The sequence below is a fragment of the Nycticebus coucang genome, chromosome 7 (assembly GCF_027406575.1).
Source record: "Nycticebus coucang isolate mNycCou1 chromosome 7, mNycCou1.pri, whole genome shotgun sequence".
Taxonomy (NCBI): domain Eukaryota; kingdom Metazoa; phylum Chordata; class Mammalia; order Primates; family Lorisidae; genus Nycticebus; species Nycticebus coucang.
In genome coordinates this window covers 97,758,463-97,777,017 of record NC_069786.1, presented here as the reverse complement: position 1 = coordinate 97,777,017, position 18,555 = coordinate 97,758,463, and the positions used below count along the sequence as shown (strand labels likewise).

The following is an 18,555-nucleotide window of genomic DNA, read 5'->3' as shown; positions in this document are numbered from 1 at the left end:
TCTCTGTGGATTCTGGTTATTAGACCTTTATTGGAGGTATAACCTGCAATATTTTCTCCCATTCTGAGGGCTGTCTGCTTGCTTTACTTACTATGTTCTTGGCTGTGCAGAAGCTTTTTAGTTTGATCAGGTCCCAGTAGTGTATTTTTGATACTGCTTCAATTGCCTGGGGAGTCCTCCGCATAAAATATTCACCCAGGCTGATTCCTTCAAGAGTTTTCCCTGCAACTTTCTTCAGGTATTTTTATAGTTTCATGTCTTAAGTTTAAATCTTTTATCCAGTGAGAGTCTATCTTAGTTAATGGTGAAAGGTGTGGGTCCAGTTTCAATCTTCTACAGGTTGCCAGCCAGTTCACCCAGCACCACTTGTTAAATAGGGAATCTTTTCCCCACTGAATGTTTTTAATTGGCTTGTCAGAGATCAAATAATGGTAAGTAGCTGGATTCATCTCTTGGTTCTCTATTCTGTTCCAGACATCTACTTCTCTGTTTTTGTGCCAGTACCATGCTGTTTTGATCACTATCCATTTATAGTACAGTCTCAGGTCTGGTACCGTGATTCCTCCAGCTTTGTTTTTATTGTTGAGTAATGTCTTGGCTATTCGAGGTTTTTTCTGATTCCATATAAAACGAGGTATTATTTTTTCAAGATCTTTAAAATATGACAATGGAGCTTTAATAGGAATTGCATTAAAATTATATATTGCTTTGGGTAGTATAGACATTTTAACAATGTTGATTCTTCCCAGCCAAGAGCATGGTATATTTTTCCATTTGTTAACATCTTCAGCTATTTCTTTTCTTAAAGTTTCATAGTTCTCTTTGTAGAGATCGTTTACGTCCTTTGTTAGGTGTACTCCCAAATATTTCATCTTCTTTGGCACTACTGTGAAAGGAATAGAGTCCTTGACTGTTTTTTCGGCTTGGTTATTATTGGTATATATAAAGGCTACAGATTTATGGGTGTTGATTTTGTAGCCTGAGACATTGCTGTATTCCTTGATCAATTCTAAAAGTTTTGTAGTAGAATCCCTAGTGTTTTCCAGATATACGATCATATGATCTGTGAAGAGTGAAAGTTTGATCTCTTCTGACCCTATGTGGATACCCTTGATTGCTGTTTCTTCCCTAATTGCAATGGCTGAAACTTCCATTACAATGTTAGAGAGCAATGGAGACAATGGGCAACCTTGCCTGGTTCCTGATCTAAGTGGAAATGATTTCAATTTAACTCCATTCAATATGATATTGGCTGTGGGTTTGCTGTAGATGGCCTCTATTAGTTTAAGAAATGTCCCTTCTATACCAATTTTCATAAGTGTTCTGATCATGAATGGATGCTGGTTGGCTATCTTTAAGTAGATAATTAAAAGATTTTAAAGTCCTAATGTTTCCAAACACCATTCCAATATCATTGCAATTGCATCAGTAACTCCCAAGCAAAGACTGCTTCAGTAAGCACATGCTACCCCCAAATATATTACATTAAAATTACCAGACACAATTGATACAGTGCCAAGAACGTAATAGTCATATGGAAAATTTATTTACTTTCTGGCCATTTGCCACAGTTACCCCTCCTGGTAAATTAGAACAGATAATTCTTGCCAACACTACTCAACAGTTGTGAATCATAAAGACCAATAAATCCATCTTTGGCTAGCAGTTTGGGCTAATTCCTTAGAATAAAATGTTCTGGCATCTCTGCTTCTCTTGTGAAGGATAATACTCTACTATGATTTAAGAGGTTAGTGACTTGGGTCAGCACGTGTAGCACAGTGGTTACAGCGCCAGTCACACACACTGAGGCTGGCAGGTTCGAACAATAATGACAACTGCAACAAAAAGTAGCTGGGCATTGTGGTGGGTGCCTGTAGTCCCAGCTACTTGGGAGGCTGAGGCAAGAGAATTGCTTAAGCCCAAGAATTTGAGGTTGCTGTGACACCATAGCACTTTACCAAGAGCAACAAAGTGAGACTCTGTCTCAAAAAAAAAAAAAAGAGAGGTTAGTGACTTATTATTATTATTATTATTTTTATTTTTTCAGTTTTTGGCCAGGGCTGGGTTTGAACCTGCCACTTCCAGTATATGGGGCCAGTGCCCACTCCTTTCAGCCATAGGTGCTGCCCAGTGACTTACTTCAAGGTTTCCATTAACTGCTCTGTAGAGGACTCTGGGCGTTTCCTTTGAAGAAGTTCATCACCACTTCTGGGGTGCAGAACCCACATTGGGTGCTGTGGTCTTTAGCCATCCTTCCTAAAAGTAAAGAACACAGAATTCTCACTTGAAAGCTTAGGGGTAGGAAGCACTCAGAAACCAAATCGTGGCTTCTGATTGGTTACCGTAAAAGTAGGAACAGGGCAGGGCTGTCAGGTAGTGGCTGGGAGGGCCATGATTCTTCACATTTCAGACGCCGAGGGAGGCTTTCTGGGAAATAGTCCATCAAGGTGTTGGGAAAGGACGTCCTCAAGATCGACCACTGCATTTCTTCTTCTTGTAATACAAGGAGACACAGACCTTCACCTGCCATCTTTATCCTCTAAAACCATAAGCTACAGCCTAAACAACTAAAGAAGACAGCTAAAGCCATGCTTATCCTGAGCTAGTTAAATGTGCTCTTACCTGCACTGGGTGTCCTGGACTTGGTGCTTCTGATGCCTCCTATGGTGGCGATGGTGGCCCCATAAAGACACTAGATAGGCACCAGGCAGGCAGTGACAGAGAAGTGATTCAGAGTTTACAAGAAACTGAAAAGACTTGGAATAGTGATAGCAGAAGTGTTAAAAAATATATATGTATACCTACATTTAGATGATTATTATAGGAATTACCTTGACATGAATTAATTAATTGGTAGTGAGTTAAAGCTGAGCCATCATATGAATGATTTTGAATGTAAGTATGGCTACCTAAAAATTTCTAAAAAGGAATATACTGTTACTCAGAATTAAGAAAGCTGTTTTATCCTTCAAACTATCTTGTTAAAAACAAAATCTCAGGGGTGGCGCCTGTGGCTCAGTGAGTAGAGCGCCGACCCCATATGCTGAAGGTGGCGGGTTCAAACCCAGCCCCGGCCAAACTGCAACAAAAAAATAGCTGGGCATTGTGGCGGGTGCCTGTAGAGTCCCAGCTGCTTGGGAGGCTGAGGCAAGAGAATCGTGTAAGCCCAAGAGTTAGAGGTTGCTGTGAGTCGTGTGACGCCACGGCACTCTACCCGAGGGCGGTACAGTGAGACTCTGTCTCTACAAAAAAAAAAAAAATCTCGGGAATTGAAACGGTCTCTGTTGCTATGCCCTTTTCAGTTTATCAGTTGTGATGGCTGGTCAAATAATTAGCTTCTTACCCTTCAAACAATCTCTGGGTTATATGTGATTTTATAAAGAGCCCGGGGATGGGGAAGAAGTTAAATGAGGCCACTTGTCTGGCAAGTCATTTGATAACGTCACCAGTGTGTAATCTCCAAGACGGCAGGTAGCTGCTTCCCAGGGCCTTGGGCAGGTAGCTGCTTCCCAGGGCCTTGGGCAGGGGTAGCTCAACAAAGAGAAGCATAGAATCTTCAGTAAATGCTACAACTCTTCAGGAGCTGGTTAGGAAGAACAGATGGCTCTCAGACTTTTCCTGAGATGGCTCTCACCATTCCTTGTAATGGGGAGAACATGGTCTTTGCAGACCCACAGGCTTGGCCCTAAGGCTCTAACACTTCGCTAATCCATGGCCTTATTGAAAGTACCAATTCCCTTAGAATCCCTGATTTGTAAAATGAGGATACTAAGATCTGACCTGATTTTCTAAAATGGCTGCACTCCTGCCAGGGTTACAAATCCCTTATTTGTAAAACGAGGATATTAAGATCTAGCAGAGGTCCTCAGACTTTTCAAACAGGGGGCCAGTTCACTGTCCCTCAGACTGTTGGAGGGCCGAACTGTAGTTTAAAAAAAAACAAACTGACAGAGGAGGGAGCAAGATGGCAGCTGAGTAACAGCTTCCTTGAATCTGGGCACTGTGAGTCTGGGGAGATAGGACTCCAGGCATCTCTGGCTGGTGGGATCTGCCTATAATCATCCTTGTGAGAATACAGGGAGTCAGGGAGAGACTTCTGGACCCCAAGAGGAGGACTAAAACAGTGGAAAACCGGCAAGTGGTCGCGTGTGTTCAATCAGTCTAAACCTGCCAGTAACTGTAAGTAAGTTCAGTAGCAGCGAGACTGCAAACCAGAAAGGCCTTACCTGTGAACTGTTTTGGTGTCTTTGGACTTGGCACTCACTTGAACTGCCTTGGGGAGAGCCTGAGCGGGAGTGTGGAGAACTTTGGCTGTTGTCTAGGGCCCCAGTCTGAGCCACTGAGCCAGACGGACCTAATAGTGTTTGGCTGTGGGCCACAGGGAGCCATTGTGAGTTATCTGCCCCGGCAAGCTCCACCCTCAGGGTCACAGAGCTAGAATCGGGTGGGAGCTGGTAACACAGCAACTGAGTAGCCTAAGGGCAGGGTCTGAGCCGCCTTACAGCCCTAACCCTCAGGGGCAGAGTGAGACCAGTTTTGGCACACTGGGTAAGTGGATAGCCACTTCAGCAGTGATTCCAGAGACAAGCACTTCCCTGGGAAAGCTTCTGCTCAGCAAGTTTACAAGTTATAAGTGCCTTTTAAGAGGGCTGAAGAGAGATTTAGGTTGTCTACCTACTGGGGTTGGAGAAATCTGCAGCCTCCAGTCATATCAGCACTGTGATTAATGCTCATACCCCAGAAGACCATGTGTTGCCCAGACAATATTCAACAACATATACATACTGCTTTGTTTTTGGTTGTGTTTTTTTTTTTTCTGTTTTTTTGGTGTGGTTGTTTTTCATTTATTTTGATGTTGTTGATATTGTTTTGTTTTTTAATTTCAACCTTTACCGTACAGATTTTTTTCTTTCTCAATTTTTCTAGTGTAATTATAATTTCCCATTGCTGCCTTTTTCAATAATTAGAACTTCATTTTTGCTAGTGTTTCTATTGATATTATTTGGTTTTTCACTCAATTTTATCCCGTAAAGTTTTCTGTTTGCTTGTTTTGGTTTGATTTATAGCATTTTTGTCTTTCCTCTCTACTTGGTGGAGGTGGGGTACTATGTCTGACCAGGTTAGCAAAGAGCTGCTGACCTCAAGGGAACCAACCAACGGGGCACCCCCAGAAGGTGGGTTTTTTTTTAAGGTTGTGTCAAAGTACCCTACTGTATACCTATATTGCTCTGTCTCCCTCTTTCTGTGCCTCTCTTCTTTCTGTCAATATTCCTTTTACCCACCCCTTCTCCTTTCTCTATTTTTTTTCTTCTCGCTCGTTCCTCTTTTCTTCCATCCCTTTCTTGCTCTTCAACCTTCTCATCCTCTGGTCCTGTACGAAAAGGACTCATCGAAACCTTAGTCCACAGGCACAAGAACTTAAAGAGCAAGAGGAGTGAAAGGAAAACTAGGGCAAGGAAACAGATAAAAGAAATCATTCATGAGGAACAATCAGCAGAAAACTCCAGGCAACATGAAGAGCCAGTCCAGAACAACCCCGCCAAGGGACCATGAAGCTACTGCAGAGGATTCCACCTATAAAGAAATGTTAGGAATGACAGAAAGGGAATTTAGAATACACATGATGAAAACAAGGAAAGAAATGATGGAAACAATAAAGGAAACTGCTAATAAAGTGGAAAATAACCAAAAGGAAATCCAAAAACAGAATCAAATCAGAGATGAACGATGTGAAGAATATAGAAAGGATATAGCAGAGCTGAAGGAACTGAAACAGTCAATTAGGGAACTTAAAGATGCAATGGAAAGTATCAGCAACAGGTTAGACCATGCAGAAGAAAGAATTTCAGAGGTAGAAGACAAAGTTCTTGAGATAACTCAGATAGTAAAAGAGGCAGAAAAGAAGAGAGAGAAAGCAGAACGTTCACTGTCAGAATTATGGGACTTTATGAAGCGTTCCAACATACGAGTTATAGGAATCCCAGAAGGGGAAGAAGAATGCCCCAGAGGAATGGAAGCCATACTAGAGAATATTATAAAAGAAAATTTCCCACTATCACCAAAGATTCTGACACACTGCTTTCAGAGGGACAGCGGACCCCAGGTCACCTCAATTCTAACCAAGCTTCTCCAAGACACATTGTGATGAAGCTGTCCAAAGTCAAGACAAAAGAAACAATTCTGCAAGCTGCCAGGAATAAATGCCAGTTGACCTACAGGGGCAAATCCATCAGAGTGTCCGCAGACTTCTCTAATGAAATTTTCCAAGCAAGAAGAAAATGGTCATCTACCTTTAATCTACTTAAACAGAACAATTTCCAGCCCAGAATTCTGTACCCTGCTAAGTGAAGCTTTAAAATTGATGGAGAAATCAAATCATTTACGGATATACAAACATTGAGGAAATTCGCCACAACAAGACCAGCTCTACAGGAAATACTTCAACCTGTTCTACACTCTGACCATCACAATGGATCAGCAGAAAAGTAAGAACTCAGAAATTAAAGGACAGAACCTAACCTCCACAATGATGCAAAAGATAAAACTAAGCAATGGACTCTCACAAAATAAGAGGAATAGAATACTACCACACTTATCAATTATCTCAATAAATGTTAATGGCTTCAATTCCCCACTGAAGAGACATAGATTGGCTAACTGGATTAAAAAACACAAGCCATCCATCTGCTGTCTGCAAGAAACACACCTGGCTTCAAAAGACAAATTAAAACTCCGAGTCAAGAGTTGGAAGACAATTTTTCAGGCAAATGGAATTCAGAAGAAAAGAGGAGTTGCAATCTTATTTTCAGATACATGTGGATTTAAAGCAACTAAAGTCAAAAAAGACAAAGATGGTCACTTTATATTGGTCAAGGGAAAAATACAACAAGAAGACATTTCGATTATAAATATTGATGCACCCAATTTAAATGCTCCCAGATTCTTGAAACAGACCCTAGTCTGAGCAATATGATATCCGATAATACCATAATAACACGGGACTTTAACACTCCTCTTACAGAGCTGGACAGATCCTCTAAACAGAAATTAAACAAAGATATAAGAGATTTAAATGAGACCCTAGAACAACTGTGCTTGATAGATGCATATAAAACACTCCATCCCAAAGATAAAGAATACACATTCTTCTCATCACCCCATGGAACATTCTCCAAAATTGATCATATCCTGGGACACAAAACAAATATCAACAGAATCAAAAGAATTGAAATTTTACCTTGTATCTTCTCAGACCATAAGGCACTAAAGGTGGAACTCAACTCTAACAAAAACGCTCGACTCCACACAAAGGCATGGAAATTAAACAATCTTCTGTTGAATAACAGATGGGTGCAGGAAGAAAGAAAACAGGAAATCATTAACTTCCTTGAGCATAACAACAATGAAAACACAAGCTACCAAAACCTGTGGGATACTGCAAAAGCAGTTTTGAGAGGAAAATTCATTGCTTTAGATGTCTACATTCGAAAAACAGAAAGAGAGCACATCAACAATCTCACAAGCCATCTTATGGAATTGGAAAAAGAAGAACAATCTAAGCCTAAACTCAGTAGAAGAAAAGAAATATCCAAAATCAAATCAGAGATCAATGAAACTGAAAACAAAAGAATCATTCAGAAAATTAATGAATCAAGGAGTTGGTTTTTTGAAAAAATAAATAAAATAGATAACCCATTGGCCAGACTAATGAGAAATAGAAAAGTAAAATCTCTAATAACCTCAATCAGAAATGATAAAGGAGAAATAACAACTGATCCCACAGAGATACAAGAGATCATCTCTGAATACTACCAGAAACTCTATGCCCAGAAATTTGACAATGTGAAGGAAATGGATAAATATTTGGAATCACACCCTCTCCCTAGACTTAGCCAGGAAGAAAATAGAGCTCCTGAACAGACCAATTTCAAGCACTGAGATCAAAGAAACAATAAAAAAAATCTTCCAATCACAAAATGCCCTGGTCCAGATGGCTTCACTCCAGAATTCTATCAAACCTTCAAGGAAGAGCTTCTTCCTGTACTGCAGAAATTATTCCAAAAAATTGAGGAAGAAGGAATCTTCCCCAACACATTCTATGAAGCAAACATCACTCTGATACCCAAACCAGGAAAAGACCCAAACAAAAAGGAGAATTTCAGACCAATCTCACTCATGAATATAGATGCAAAAATTCTCAACAAAATCCTAGCCAATAGATTACAGCTTATCATCAAAAAAGTCATTCATCATGATCAAGTAGGCTTCATCCCAGGGATACAAGGCTGGTTTAACATACGCAAGTCCATAAACGTTATCCACCATATTAACAGAGGCAAAAATAAAGATCACATGATCCTCTCAATAGATGCAGAAAAAGCATTTGATAAAATCCAGCATCCTTTTCTAATTAGAACACTGAAGAGTATAGGCATAGGTGGCACATTTCTAAAACTGATTGAAGCTATCTGTGACAAACCCACAGCTAATATTTTACTGAATGGAGTAAAACTGAAAGCTTTTCCTCTTAGAACTGGAACCAGACAAGGTTGTCCTCTGTCACCTTTACTATTCAACGTAGTGCTGGAAGTTCTAGCCAATACAATTAGGCAAGACAAGGAAATAAAGGGAATCCAAATGGGAGCAAAGGAGGTCAAACTCTCTCTCTTTGCTGATGACATGATCTTATACTTAGAGAACCCAAAGACTCAACCGCAAGACTCCTAGAAGTCATCAAAAAATACAGTAATGTTTCAGGATATAAAATCAATGTCCACAAGTCAGTAGCCTTTGTATACGCCAATAACAGTCAAGGTGAGAAGCTAATTAAGGACACAACTCCCTTCACCATAGTCTCAAAGAAAATGAAATACGTAGGAATATACCGAACGAAGGAGGTGAAGGACCTCTATAAAGAAAATAATGAAATCCTCAGAAAGGAAATAGCAGAGGATATTAACAAATGGTAGAACATACCAGGCTCATGGATGGGAAGAATCAACATTGTTAAAATGTCTATATTTCCTAAAGCAATCTACCTATTCAATGCCATTCCTATCAAAATACCAACATCGTACTTTCAAGATTTGGAGAAAATGATTCTGCATTTTGTATGGAACCGGAAAAAACCCCGTATAGCTAAGGCAGTTCTTAGTAATAAAAATAAAGCTGGGGGCATCAGCATAGCAGATTTTAGTCTGTACTACAAAGCCATAGTGCTCAAGACAGCATGGTACTAGCACAAAAACAGAGACATAGACACTTAGAATCGAATTGAAAACCAAGAAATGAAACTAACATCTTACAACCACCTAATCTTCAATAAACCAAACAAGAACATACCTTGGCAGAAAGACTCCCTATTCAATAAATGGTGTTGGGAGAACCGGATGTCTACATGTAAAAGACTGAAACTGGACCCACACCTTTCCCCACTCACAAAAATTGATTCAAGATGGATAAAGGACTTAAATTTAAGGCATGAAACAATAAAAATCCTCAAAGAAAGCATAGGAAAAACACTGGAAGATATTGGCCTGGGGAAAGACTTCATGAAGAAGACTGCCATGGCAATTGCAACAACAACAAAAATAAACAAATGGGACGTCATTAAACTGAAAAGCTTCTGTACAGCTAAGGAGACAACCAAAGCAAAGAGACAACCTACACAATGGGAAAGGATATTTGGTGCCTCGCGGGCGGTCCCGGAGAGCGCGCTGTTCTGCTTCCCTCCGGCCTCGGGAGTCTCCGCCAGTGACCCGAGGAGACAGCGGCCAGCGGGCACCTGTGAACTAGACAAATCCTGCAAAAATGTCTCTCTATCCATCTCTTGAAGACTTGAAGGTAGACAAAGTAATTCAGGCTCAGACTGCCTTTTCTGCAAATCCTGCCAACCCAGCGATTTTGTCAGAAGCTTCTGCTCCTGTCTCTCAAGATGGAAATCTCTATCCTAAACTGTATCCAGAGCTCTCTCAGTACATGGGCCTGAGTTTAAATGAAGAAGAAATACGTGCAAATATGGTCCTGGTCCCTGGAGCACCAGTTCAGGGGCAGTTGGTAGCAAGGCCTTCTAGTATGAACTATATGGTTGCTCCTGTAACTGGTAATGATGTTGGAATTCGTAGAGCAGAAATTAAGCAAGGGATTCGTGAAGTCATTTTGTGTAAGGATCAAGATGGAAAAATTGGACTTAGGCTTAAATCGATAGATAATGGTATATTTGTTCAGCTGGTCCAGGCTAATTCTCCAGCCTCTTTGGTTGGTCTGAGATTTGGGGACCAAGTACTCCAGATCAATGGTGAAAACTGTGCTGGCTGGAGCTCTGATAAAGCACACAAGGTGCTCAAACAGGCTTTTGGAGAGAAGATTACTATGACCATTCGTGACAGGCCCTTTGAACGGACAATCACCATGCACAAGGATAGCAGTGGACATGTTGGCTTTATCTTTAAAAATGGAAGAATAACATCCATAGTCAAAGATAGTTCTGCAGCCAGAAATGGTCTTCTCACAGAGCACAACATCTGTGAAATCAATGGGCAGAATGTCATTGGATTGAAGGACTCTCAAATTGCAGACATACTGTCAACAGCCGGAACTGTAGTTACCATTACAATCATGCCTGCTTTTATCTTTGAACATATCATTAAACGGATGGCGCCAAGCATTATGAAAAGCCTGATGGACCACACCATTCCTGAAGTTTAAAAGTCATGGTAAAACAAAAATGTAGCTGACCTTTTCCAGTTTCCTTCTTTTGCAACTTCTGTATTACGCACATGAAGCTTTCCCAGAGCCAGCGAGCACATGCTGCATGAGGACCTTCCGTTTCACAGGGCGGCTGGAAATCCGACCGTCTCATCTGATAACTGTTCAGATTTCAAGATAGTTGTAGCCTTATCCTGGTTTTACAGATGTGAAACTTTCAAGAAATTTACTGACTTTCCTAGCATAGTTTCTCTACTGGAAAAACCTGATGCTTTTACAAGCCATTGTGGTTAGGATGACTGATACAGGCTTAGCTTTGTGTGCGAAACAGTCGCCTTCTCCTACGTCATGAGTAGTGCTGTTCATGTTACTTTAGTTCTATGGTATATTTGCATTTTTAACATGTAACCAAGTACATTTAGAATGATTGCCTTTGATAGTGTTTTTTTTTTAGTTCTGTTTATAAGTGTGTGTAAAATACCAATTAAGAACACTGGTTTCATTCCATATAAGCATTATACAGGTGTGTGTAGATTGAAAGAGATTGTGATGAGTGTCATTAAATTTTAACTACCTTCACTTACTACGCCTTAACTATGTTGAGCATCTAGACTAAAAGCCAAAATGTAATTATTGCTGCCTTTCTAAAACCTACCATGTAGTTCTGTCTTAACCGAAATGTACACTAACCCAGACCGTGGAATGGTATTTACTGAGCTGTATTTACTGTAGCACAGCTGCTTAGTTGCATTTGCGATTTTCTAGTCAATGCATAACGGAAACAAAGATTCTTTCTTATAAAAGTTGCCAGTATCAATTTCTGAGAAATGAATTGCTATATATTTAATGTAAAAATTCTTAAACAGGATGAACTTCTGAGTCCTTTTTTTCATTTGTAAATTAAGTGGGATAGTACTTAATTTTGGCATTGAATCTTAACATTATGTAATCTAGCTACTTTGGGATGGTCTTAGAATGTTTTCCTGGTCATCTGCTCCATTTCCTGTCTCCTCCCTGTAAACAAAACGGCAGTGTGACACTTTATTCTGATTGTTTTCTTCTTTTTGGTTTATGTCTATTCTATTTTAATTAAATATGTATAAGTAAAAAAAAAAAAAAAAAAGAAAGGATATTTGCATATTTTCAATCAGACAAAGGCTTGATAACTAGGATCTATAGAGAACTCAAATTAATCCACATGAAAAAAGCCAACAATCCCATATATCAATGGGCAAGGGACATGAATAGAACCTTCTCTAAAGATGACAGACAAATGGCTAACAAACATATGAAAAAATGTTCATCATTTCTATCTATTAGAGAAATGCAAATCAAAACAACCCTGAGATATCATCTAACCCCAGTGAGAATGGCCCACATCACAAAATCTCAAAACTGCAGATGCTGGCGTGGATGTGGAGAGAAGGGAACACTTTACACTGCTGGTGGGACTGCAAACTAGTACAACCTTTCTGGAAGGAAGTATGGAGAAACCTCAAAGCACTCAAGCTAGACCTCCCATCTGATCCTGCAATCCCATTACTGGGCATCCACCCAGAAGGAAAAAAATCCTTTCATCATAAGGACACTTGTACTAGACTGTTTATTGCAGCTCAATTTACAATCGCCAAAATGTGGAAACAGCCTAAATGCCCACCAACCCAGGAATGGATTAACAAGCTGTGGTATATGTATACCATGGAATACTATTCAGCTATTAAAAAAAATGGAGACTTTACATCCTTCGTATTATCGTGGATGGAAGTGGAAGACATTATTCTTAGTAAAGCATCAGAAGAATGGAGAAGCATGAATCCTATGTACTCAATTTTGATATGAGGACAATTAATGATAATTAAGGTTATGGGGAGGGGAGGAAAAGCAGAAAGAGGGACGGAGGGAGTGGGGTGGGACCTTGGTGTGTGTCATACTTTATGGGGGCAATACATGATTGCAAGATGGACTTTGCCTAACAATTGCAATCAGTGTAACCGGGCTTATTGTACGCTCAATGAATCCCCAACAATAAAAAAAAAGAAAAGAAAAGAACAGAACGAACTATGAACAAATTCCTATGCACACTGCACATATCTTATTTGAAGTAAAAAAACAAAATGGGAACAAATACAATCACACTGCCTTCATGTGGCCCGTGGGCTGCAGTTTGAGGACCCCTGAGTGTATGGGACGGTTAGTGTAATCCTATTGATCAGTGGTTCTCAACCTTCCTAACGCCACAGCCCTTTAATACAGTTCCTGTGGGTTGAGAACCACTGCATGAATCTTTTCTCCAATTGCCAACATACAGAGAGTGCCCCGAATATGTATACACATTTTTTAAAAAGAGAAAACTGTATCAAAATTATTATAGTCACATTTGACTTCTACAATTACAAAAGGTGCTCAAAGTGGTTACCATCAGCACCAGACACTTCTGATCATGGTGAACTACTGCTTGAGCAATGTTGACCAAATTTCTTGTTGCTGTGTGAGGCCTGGGAATCTTCCCCCGTGCACCTCACACACAGTGCCCTGCATCTCAAACTTACCACGCATGTCTGCAGCCTGTTAGGAGTGTTGAGGGCCCTGCTGTGTCCTCTCACCTCCGTTGTTGGTTGTACATCCACTGCTTTCTCCAATTTCAAATACCTCTTCAAAATGGTGCGCTCCTGTAACTACAACCAAGCTTCCTCCATTTTCTGACTGTTCTGCCTGGCAGAATGGTGATGCCAGCATTTATTTAACACCATCTTTTGAGCAAACTAAGAGTTCTTCCAGCATACAGCCAAGGTGAGGGTCCACAAGAGGACAAGGAAAGACTTTAATAGAGGGGAAAAGGAGAATGTAGTGGGGTCAGCTCAGCCCCCACCACAGCTCAGAATGACCAGAGGTCACTTCGCTAGTACAGGTCAGGATTATGGGCATATCCTTAGGGTCAGGATATGGGTAGGCTGTTTCTAGGAACTCTGACCTTGAGGCACTCTAGAAATCTGGGGAGGGGATTGATGGTTTCTGACCTGATTTTCTAAAATGGCTACATTCCTGTCAGGGTTATCAGAATTCCTTTCCCACACTGAACATCATTCTATACATTGCTACTCTAATTCAATCCAACTTCAAAAAGTAATACACAGTTAATGTCTCTTGAAATGTGTATACAATTTGGCGGCAAGCTCAGTATAAAATTGTTTATTTTAGTTCCAACTCATAAAAGCTGAGGTTGCACAGCAGACTGTCGAGTAGGACATGGGCCTCAGTGTGCCGCGAAGAAACTCCTGTGGGAAATCAACGTGGGAGTGCATGGTTGGTCTAGTCTCAGAAGGATACAGGCCTTCTTAGAGATGGCTCCTAACCTGAGATCATCACCAAGCAGGTGTCAGTCTCTCCCAGCTTCACTTGGTCCCTCTGAGTTGGACTGGAAGGATTGTGGTCAAGGAAAAGGAGAAACTTGAACTCTCTGTCTTTATCCTTAAATTGCCATATGCGGGCAGGATGACTCCAGCAGAGACACAGTCCTTCTTGAAGTACCTTCCCTGCCCCATAAGCAATTGGGACCCAAGTGTGAATCAGTTGGAATGTGGCGTCTCATAAGAAACTCCCATCAACCAAAGAACGCTAGAGTCTGCCCAAGGAAGAAAAGCCGTCAGCCTCAGCTAACTGCAAATCAGGGATGGAGACCTCTTTGCAGAGATGTTCCTGGCTTAGAAAGACTCCAACTGTGACTTTAGTTTAGTGCTGTTTCTTTTAATCCACATTGTGGAAGGTAGATAGGTTGACTTCTCAGTGGGGTACCGGGCCTCAGTCCTGGGGCACCCAGGGGACCGCTGCAGACTGACAATCCCTGGGGGTTCATCAAAACCACAGAAGATAAAAAGAACCCGGAGGTGCATGGACAGGCTGGACTAGGCCCATGCATTCAAGAGTCAACAGATGGGAGGGAATGAACTCCTTTAACTTTTGATATGTAGTTAGATTAGGAAACCTGGTTCACTTCCCCTGCGGGGATAAAACCAATTTCTCCCTCCCCCTTTCTAAATTTATACCATCTGCTTGTTGGTCTGTTCCCACCTCCTGTGGTTTACCCAGCCTCTCTCTCCCCAGTCTTCCTGGGGACTTGGGATTCTTTCAACCCTGTCTTTTGCATACACACCTTTGTTGGAAATCAATAAAAGCCTCTGAAGAGGCCGGAGAGGGGCTACATTTTCTCGGTCTTGGTGCTCAGCCTGAGTTAATGTACGTCTTCTCCAGGCACTTCCAGGCTTTGTTTTAAACTTGGTTATAGCATCGTTTTTCCAGGTGACATTCAAACCAGTTCACGGGAAAAAACCCTGACACCACATAAAGCCAAGAAAGAGGAAGGTGTGTAAAAGGCATTCAAAGCATTAAGAATGGAAAATGGAGCTTTCACTATAGAACTTTCCGCAAAGAAATGAGTGATTGAAAAAATATATATGATACAACTTTGTGTGGTTGGCCTAAAAAGAGAAGAAAAAAAATCTATTGTCACTGGACACAAAATGCCCAAACTTTCAGTTCATTCTTTAAATTGGGATGGGAGAAGGGATGTAGCAAATCAGAGCTGGTCTTCTGGGTGGATGTGGGAAAATACCCAAATGCTGTCATGACACATTTATCCTGATAAGAGAATGTGAGAATGTGAAGGTGGAAAGAATGTACGCAAACAGGCTCCTGCCCATTTAGTTTCTAAGGATGCTTTTCAAACATTTTTTTTTTCTTTTTGGCATTAAAACAAACAAACAGCAAACAGAGATCAGTGTCTGCTGGGGTTCTCCCAGGGCGCTGCATGTCACTTCTTGCCTGGTTACAACTGCAGATGTGTTTTTTGTTTCTAAACCTGCCCCAAGCACCAACCTAAGGAGGCCCCTGTCTTTACCCTGTGGTTGAAGCTTGGGAATCAGTGGGAACAAGCTCCAGGAGGCAGACTGGTTAGACATACTTTGGGGCTCAGCTTGGGCGAACTCTGGCCCTCTAGGCTGACTCTGGCTCTCCCGGAAGGGGTGGAGCAGGCGAGGATCACGTGCTCACAAATGGCCCTGGAGACTAAGCAAGGCAGGAAGCTCCACTGTGATAAAGATCAAACTAACATTTCTCAAGAGTGACTCAGGGTTTCAGGGAGTAGGGCTTTAAAAATTGGTATTTTAAACAAGATCCCCAGGAGATCCTTATCCTTGCTTACATTTGGAAACCGTTGTCACACACCATTCTATTTGCAAGACAAGCCACCTACTTTACCCCATTTCTATGCACAATCAAAACGTTTGTAATGAAGCAGGATAACAGGAAGAAGTTCTATAACTGCAAGAGAAATTGTAGTTTGTTTTTTTTTTAATTTGCTTTGCTTTCCCCAAACAAACAAAAGGACATGATTTTTTTCTCTGATAGAACAATAAATTTACTTCAGGGTCTGAATTCCTCTCAATGACCCACACAGAGGAAATAATGATACAGGCTGAGGCCATCCTCCTCTGACTCACTGTTTCTGAATAGAAAGAATCATTTAGAATAGCGTATTTGTGGTCTTGTTTGCCTGGCTTGACTAAACATCACTCTTTGCAATTATGAAATTACATAACAGCGTATTGTATGTGGCATTTGGCTTTATTTCTGCCGGACAAATGTTTGGCTTTGTTTCAGAAGATAATCAACAGAAATTTGCATTTCAACACAACACTGGTTTCGGGAAATAAAAAGTAATGAAATACTGAGTAGCTATCCTCTTTAAAGAATTCTTGCCTTCACAGCTAAATAAAAGTAGTGGAGAATTGGGTAGTGCCTGTGGCTCAAAGGAGTAGGGCACAGGTCCCATATACCGGAGGTGGTGGGTTCAAACCCGGCCCCAGCCAAAAAAACTGCCAAAAAAAAAAAAAGAAGTAGAGAATTGAAGTAAGAGTTTAATTCTCATCACCACCTGCAAAGACCTTTGTCCTTTGTTCACTCACATTTGAAAACTAAAAGAAGACCTTGGCAGCCTTAGACAAATGACATTCTTGTAGCATCCACAGGAAAACATTTGTGCAACGCACTAGCACCTCCCTTTAGGAAAGAGATTCTAGAAGAGTTTCGATCCTCTCAGGGGATGAAGTGTGGAGCAATGGAAAGAACGCACTCTGGAAGCAGACAGATGAAGTCCAAGATCCCTTTAAGGCTTGTGAATTGAGGGATCTTGGGCACATTACACAGCCATGCTGCGGCCCCATTTCTTAGCCATGTCTGGGGCTCACGGCACACAGAACCAGTATGCTTCTTTTCAACATTGACTGTCCCTTCTTTGCCAATGGTGCTGAAAGCAAGGATATTGGGTTGCACATCAGGCACAGTGCCAAGTTCAGGGAAAAGCAAAGAGCACGTTCCCTTTGTGGATCATGCCTTAACTAAATCTCAAGAACTCAGAACAAAGAGGGACCAGAAAATTATATGGCCTCTTCTCTTAAACAATTTAAGAATCCCTGCTTAAAGGAACAAAGTAAACTAACTGTGAAGTTTATTCCTGGCTTTCTAATTCTCTTCCATTCTTGCTGGTCAAAAGTCTTATAATTATTTGTAAATCATCTGAAGATTTTAGGCTCTTGATCTGTGGGTGTCTGTGTGTGGCAGGTGGTGGTAGTTGGTACTGAGGTGTAAGGGGCAGAGCTGTGGGAGGAGTGGAGAGGAAAGGAGAGATGAAGATGGGAGTAAAGAGGAGGCAACACCTGATGCTCAGATGAATACTGATGAGATCACAGAAGCTCATCTGAAGACATCACCATGCCCAGTGCTCTGCACCCGGTAACCTTAATCTTTCCTATGCATGACAGAGATGCTCTGCCTTTGCCTCTCTACTTCCCTTCTGCCCTCCCTCTTTTCTCTCTCCTTCCCTCCTTCCCTCATAACTACAGACTCCGAGGAATACAGATTTTTCCAGTCATATAACAAATCAGTCCCTCATACATCAGTCACCTGAATCTAGCATCTTCTTGGCAAACATTCATAAAAGATTACTTCTACCCTGGGCTCCTTTCTCTGTACAAAATCAGTACCAAAAATGTAGAAAACTTCTCTTCCCTTTCAAAGAAAACAGGTTCATCTGACTCTTTAGAATGAGACATTTTGCCAAAATAATTGGCTGATCTTGTGGAATTGTATGAAAAGAGTCATAGCCAAGAATGACCTCAGGCATTAGTCAGAGGCCACTGAAGAATCGTTAGTCTTAACCTGGCCCTAGGACAACAGTCTCCCTACTGAGGAGAGGATATTGTACTTATGGGGAAAGGATATTGTACATACAGAGAGAAGTTATTGTACACACAGGGAGAGGATATTGTACCTTAACTCTCTAGTGCTTTATAGTTTAATGCAGGTGCTCTGCTCTACCATTAATGGAAATGAAGTTTTTCCATGACTATGTCTTGCTTAGCCCACTTTGAGGTTCCGTCTCTGAATGCCACTGGGGTAGATGTCTCATCATTTTTGTTTTTTTTAGACAAAGTCTTACTCAGTTGCCCTGTGGTTGAGCACTATGGCATCATGGCTCACAGCAACCTCAAACTCTTGGGCTTGAACAATCCTCTTGCCTCACCCCCCCAAGTAGCTGTGACTACAGGCACTCACCACAACACCCGGCTAGTTTTTTCTATTTTTAGTAGTGACTGGTCTCACTGTGGCTTAGGCTGGTCTCCAACTCCTGAGCTCAAGCAATCCACCCGCCTCGGCCTCCCAGAGTGCTAGGATTACAGGCATGGGCCACCGCCCTCAATCATTTCTCATGATTCTTACAGTTTCTCAACCTTTGCCATGTTTTGTTTCTCTTCGAGATGCCTTCTTTTAAAAAACTGAGATATACTCGACACA

General features: G+C 41.2%; 1 protein-coding gene across 1 annotated transcript; it reads left to right on the top strand.

Moving 5' to 3' along the window:
- The first annotated feature begins 9,693 nt into the window (after positions 1 to 9,693).
- On the top strand, positions 9,694 to 11,243 carry LOC128590603 (syntenin-1). The gene has a single exon (XM_053597948.1). The coding sequence runs from the start codon at positions 9,811 to 9,813 to the stop codon at positions 10,705 to 10,707; it is 897 nt and encodes a 298-aa protein (XP_053453923.1). The 5' UTR covers positions 9,694 to 9,810; the 3' UTR covers positions 10,708 to 11,243.
- Positions 11,244 to 18,555: the final 7,312 nt, after the last annotated feature.

Excerpts from the sequence above, each read along its gene's own strand:
- LOC128590603 (XM_053597948.1), top strand. The coding sequence starts at position 9,811 with ATGTCTCTCTATCCATCTCTTGAAGACTTGAAGGTAGACAAAGTAATT.